Here is a 6,088-nt window from a genome sequence, read left to right as displayed (position 1 = left end):
TTTGAAGTGGGGTTGTATGGGGTACTTGTATAGTCAGTAAAATACACACAGTAAATGTTTGCACGCCCCCAGTTTGGAGATGCTGGCAGGAGTCCAACAGGGAAGTTAAACAATCTACTACTGTGGAGGAGGCAGTAACAAAACATGTTTAATCCACCTGAAATAATCGTTATCTTTTTAAGTGTATGCTACATTTAGAGTATTTTCACTGCTTTACCTTGCTGTCAGACTCAGGTTTATATTGCACTCTTCAAAGCCAGACTATGCTGAGAAAAACAGTGATTTAACTTTGCTAAACACAGGAGCTGCTGGTCTTCCACTGCCTTGACAAGTTATTTTGTTTGTGTTATTGTGTGACTTTGGGGTTTAGAAGAATTAGTTTGGATTCACCAGTAACATGATAGCACAAACAACTAATTGACCAAAGCAGCTGTAGACCAGCATCTCCTGTGTTCAGCAAGCAAAAATGTTTTTCTCAAAGGAGTCTGATGGCTTTGACGAGAACATAGATGGAAACTGAAGCTGTTAATGACTTCCCTGTCTTAACAGGCTGCCTGACAGAAAGGTGAAGCAGCGAAAAGACTCATATATAGTGTACACTTCTGTTGTTGTTAATTATTTTAAGTAGGGTTGTATGTTTTGTTGCTGACCCCTCCACGGCAGCAGATCGCTTGGCTTCCATGTCGTACCCCAGCCTGCTTCTTCAAACTGGGGCCATGCCGACAGACACCTACTGTATGTAATACACTAATTACGCACATATACTCCATACAACTCTACTTCAAATGATCCGCACTATTCCTTTAAAATATCAATGAGAACACCCCAACATTGTCTATTATAAAATAGATGTAAAAAAGTAAAGCAATAGCTGTTATATGGCTATAACAGGCCTCTATTGGTTTAATTCAAGTAGCCAGCTAAATGATAAAAAATCAGAAGGTTATATGGAAGTGCAGGGACTGATCAGGAATAAAAACAATTACAGAGCTGTTTGCGGCGATCTTAAAACACTCAGTTTCTCATGTTGAAGCTTGATGAAAAGAAACACCCAACACTTTGCTTCATTTGTTTCCCTCATCTGAAAAAAAGAAAAGAAAATCACAATATGTGATGATGTGTAGTAATCAACAAAAGCTTGTGAGTAAACATTTAAAACTAATAATCCAGTAAAAAAAAAAAAAATCTCACCATCAAGGCTGAGAGTCTTCTGCATCAGCCTCGGTGCCATCATCACGCGACGAGGATAGACTGGAGCTAAAATGAACAGGACAGAAACGAGGCAACTGAGTTTATCATTCATGACGGCTTAAGCTGGAAAGCTGCAGATGCTTCTTTGAATCAAAAGTCCTTTAATCTGTAACTCCCACCTCTCTGACAGTCGGGGCGGCCACGAATGCGGGTGCCCTCGATGAGTGTGCCAAACTCGTCCACACACCAGCAGTAGCCTGTGGAGTGCCAGCACTGCCTGGGCTTGTAGCGACCCTGCTCGTCACATTGGGGCTTGTAGTCGCCGATCTTGGAGAATCCAGTTTGTGCCTCCGTCTGGCATTTGGTCAGAGGTGCAGAGGCTGAGGGATGGAATTGGTGGAGAAAATTAGGAACTTCAAACGTTGTTTGGTGTTAAATAATGGTTACTGTGGCAAACAGCAAAAGTCATAGTGATTTTTTTTTTTTTTTTTTGTGACTATAGCCATAGCTGCTAACTTAGCGTGGCAAAAAGACTTGAAAAGGGGAAACAGTTAGCATGACTGTGTCCAAGATAACAAAATGCCAATACCTTGACAGCTCACTATGGTCACTTTTGGAAACTATGGTGGAAAACACTAAAAAACACTAAGAAGCATCCAAGAAACATTTCTGGAGTGGTTACTCAAAAAAAAAAAAAAAACCTGTTGAGCTCACCTTTAGGCATACATCATAAGCACACATTGACAGTGTTTGTGTAAAATTACCTCCTCAGAGTTATAAGGTTCTCTCTGCATTCTGCACAGTTTTGAGATATTGATCTTCAAAGTTTTGCATTCCAAATAGAGAAAATGATATAACCCTTTTTGTTTTATTCATAAAAAGTCCAATAAAATGCACATTACTGAAAAAAAACCCACCTCACCCAATGTTATTAATATATGAATAACTCAGTGACTACAAAAGCAGTTTATTAGCCACATTATTTTATTCAACAGCCAGTTTGCCACCACCATCTGCACATAACACCAATGTGTCGATATCTGCTGTGACAACAACTGTCATTAGGTCCTCCAGGAAGAAGAGTGCTTATTTCATATCTGTTCAGCACTCTATGGAGAATATGTATTGAAACCCAAGACTTGTCTAAGTAGGCTAAATGCATATTAGAAATGTGACACTGTAGGCAAGGCAATGGCATACATGCTGCAATGACTTTTATCACGAGTAGCTCAGCTTTTTCATTTATTTATTTGTATTTTTACAATGCTAATATCATCGTATATATTAATTATCAGGGAGGTATGACGGTATGAAAAAATAGATACCGCCAAAACCTTAGCTACACACTGAAATATAAAGTAAAATAAGTTGCACTAATTCGGCTCACTTGTTGGGGGAGCAGGCTTCTGCTGGGCCATCTGGAAGATCAGCCAATAGCGCATCCAGGACTCAAAGCTCTGCAGAATGCAAAATGTGAAAAGAAAAAAATATCTATGAATGACTAATTATATTTATTTATATCTTGGCTTTAACTGTCTCCATGAACATTTGTGTGAGACTTTACCTTCCAATCGCTCTCATTCACGTGTTGCTTCATGCTCAGCAGGTTGGCCAGGAAGGTCTCATTGAACTGCGGCAGCTGGGAGTCCTGCGAAAAACATGACCAGAGCTCAGTGACAACAACATCAGCAAAGTGAGGACAACCAGGATGAAGAGTGCAGCATACCTGCATGAGGTCCTTCAGCTGCGTCTCCACGCTGACGACGGTCTCCTTCACTTTCTGATGGGAGGGAACAGAGGAGTAAAATATTGCTTATTTACATTTGTGTATTCATTCATTTTACACAATCCAGGGCCATATTTTAAGTCCTGAACAAGTGTGTTGCCAGCGAGATGGAGTTAGATCATTTTATTCCAGGAGGAAGGTGTAAACCTACAGTCAGGGGTGTCTTGGTGTCTGTATCTGCAGTGAAGTCCATCATCAGAGGAAGGCTGCTCATCGGCATCTGCATCCTCATTGGAGCCGCAGCTGTTAACAAACAAGTTAGCGAAGAAAAAAGTTAACCAAAGAAATATGACATTGCACGAAGAAAGTGTTAAAAAAAAAAAAAAAAAAAAAGGGGAGAGAGAATGTGAAAGTTTTAGAAAAATGTGTTGTTTGTGGTACAAAATTCACACACCTGACCAATACCTGATCTGAAATTCTATCATTACACTGACAAACATTAAAGCTCCCCAGAATAAATATATTAAATAGTAAATTAAATTATAGATGGCAACAGGCAACATAAAATCCAGCTAAAACAGATGCTCTTCATCACAGCAACACCTGATTTTACTCATACATAATCTGTGTGACACTATTTGAAATGTTCAGGTCAACATAAAAATAGTAGATTCTTATGAATCACCAGCAAAACTTTAACTCTCCCGATCCAAGTATTCAGATCAAGTTCCTTAAAGCAAACTCTCACTTCCCCGTCCACCAGCCTCCTCCTCCTCCTGTCTGACGAAGACTATTACTCATCAATGACACATTCCTTCTCGAACCATCCTATCTCATCATTAGGGCGGTAATGCCTCCTTTTACCATGGGATGAGCGGGTGAGCTGTTTGCCCAATTTCTCCGAGTTCCTCTGCAGCGAATGGATCTGCTGCTTCTGGTTGAACACCATGTAAGCGGTGAAGACCTGGCTGGCCAGCAGCAGACATGCGAGGGTTGTCAGGCCTGCTATCTTGAAGGCACGGCTATTGGATCCCCTGAGAGAGAAACAGAAGCAGCAGGGGAGACAGGATATACAGCCAAATTCAGATAAACTAAAAGTGATATGTTAATGTTTTACTAACGTTTGTATTAAAGTTATTCCAAAAAGTGCTGTTTGTGTCATTAAAGCAGAGGTGATTTGGGTATGGACTGTCTGGCACACAAAGCCCCATTTGTAAACAAACTTGGCATTATCCAAAAAAAGCAAATGATCATCTCTTTAAAATTATGATATTGGCACCTTTAAAAAAACAATAACAAAAACAAACAAGCACACACATAAAAGTCCTAGGACAAAAGTCATCCCTTTCTTTCTCCTTATAATCAGCCAATGACATTTGAGCATCACTTGTTACCAGGCAGACTCCTCCTCCTGATGTTAGGAGGAAGTACATCCAACTATTATTTTGTCTTTTTAAAATGTATTAACAGGTGTAAAAACGATTTATCTCATAAAAAGGTCACAACAACTCTACATTCAATTAGTTTATAAATAGTTCTGCTACAATGAAAAGTGAAACTACACACCAGAAACTCAACAAAGCCTCTGCATGTAAACAACATCATCATAAAGTATATTAAAGGGCATTTTTATTTTTTCATTATTTATTATAATTTATCTTGAGAGTATCTTATTAAAACTACACAGGCCTACAAAGCAACATAAATCAGTGATGGAAGAGAGATAACAAGCCTTCATAATCCATCACAAATATCAAATAGTTTTCATGTATTAGAAAGACTGCAGAGTTGTAAAATTCATACATTAAATATATTTCTAAGCTGAAATGTAGAACAATGGCCAGTGTTTTCCTTTGTGGTTAATTATGAGCCAATAGCAAAACAGCATCACCAGTTGCCAGGCAGACGCCTTCTGCTAAGTGCCCAATTTCAGATAAATGAAGATGGTTTTAAATATATTTAATGCAAAAACACAATGTTAACATGTCCAATATTGGAAAGCACCAACTAATTTATTTTCCTTTAACAAATCTGATGCAACGATAAAACAGACTTAACTATCATCAAATGTAAGAATAACAGAAAATAAAAGCACAAATTACCTACTAACTTATTTTAAAAAAGGGTTTAATTGATATTCATCACACATTTAAATTAAGCTATAGAAAGGGAAATGCTCACTATACTAACACAGATTAGAATGTGGGAGTATGACAGAGCAAAGAGCTGTTATTATGAGTATAAATATATGAGACAGGTTCCTCTCACCCTCTGGTTGTTGCAGGGGGAACAAGGACTTCTTCACTGCCCGCCAGGCTGCCAGTGGCCAGCGGGGCTTCTTCTGTAGTCTGGGCCATCTGTTTTGGAAATGTCTCTCAACTTCTTCAAATCAATAAACTTGAGACAATCTGGTAGCTCCAGTAGATAAATGGTCCCAAAAAATGAGGAAGGAATACCAGACAGGTTCCTCAGAAAGGTGAATGCATGAGGAAAGTCCCTTGTCTTTAAAGCATTGTGGGATGTGGCTCAGTGGAGCTGTGAGAGTGTGCGAGCTGTGATTGGTCAGATTATACCACCATCACTTGTTGATAGAGGCAGACAATAGTGAGGAGAGTGGGGTTTTGGTGCCTGAGTTTAACCTAACTTGTAATGTATGATATTACCTTTTATTGATGCAAATTTCAGGTTAACATGGTTTAATGAATTTATATAGGTTTAATAATAACTTACTAATCTTGCTGTAACTTTACCTATATTACTACTTAATAGAGCTATGGGAATGCTTATGCATTTTTATTTCTGTATAGTATTTTTCTGTTTAGCAAATTTAATAAGTGCCTTACAGCAAAAAGAAATAAGCAAACAATAAAGGCAAAAAAAGTACCTCCTCTAATACCAACAATAACAAACAACAATACATGTAATAATACTAAAATGCACTTTTATTCTGAAATATCCGTCAGTAGTAACCATGCGAACATGTGAATTGAGGTAATTATTTTTACATCTATGTATTTTTATTGTTAAATGCAATATTTCACGTTTGTGTTGGCCACTGTCAATGTCCTCGAACAAAAGAGAAGACTGTTTCTTTGGCATGTTTTCGGTGTTTTCCCAAACAAGGAATTGGAATTAAACATGAGCGACATGTTAATCTTTCTTGGGTTAGGT

General features: G+C 38.3%; 1 protein-coding gene across 1 annotated transcript; it reads right to left on the bottom strand.

Moving 5' to 3' along the window:
- Positions 1 to 872: 872 nt before the first annotated feature.
- cd74a (CD74 molecule, major histocompatibility complex, class II invariant chain a) lies at positions 873 to 5,404 on the bottom strand. Its single transcript, XM_042493719.1, has 9 exons — positions 5,186 to 5,404; positions 3,782 to 3,951; positions 3,129 to 3,220; positions 2,918 to 2,971; positions 2,756 to 2,839; positions 2,579 to 2,648; positions 1,371 to 1,571; positions 1,192 to 1,257; positions 873 to 1,081 (listed from the first exon to the last, which is right to left on the bottom strand). Exons 1-9 carry the CDS (start codon positions 5,272 to 5,274, stop codon positions 1,065 to 1,067), a joined length of 843 nt encoding a protein of 280 aa, XP_042349653.1. The 5' UTR covers positions 5,275 to 5,404; the 3' UTR covers positions 873 to 1,064.
- Positions 5,405 to 6,088: the final 684 nt, after the last annotated feature.

This window comes from Plectropomus leopardus, chromosome 9, assembly GCF_008729295.1.
Source record: "Plectropomus leopardus isolate mb chromosome 9, YSFRI_Pleo_2.0, whole genome shotgun sequence".
Taxonomy (NCBI): domain Eukaryota; kingdom Metazoa; phylum Chordata; class Actinopteri; order Perciformes; family Serranidae; genus Plectropomus; species Plectropomus leopardus.
Note: the sequence above shows the minus strand (reverse complement) of the source record. Positions and strands in the feature narration are given on the sequence as shown.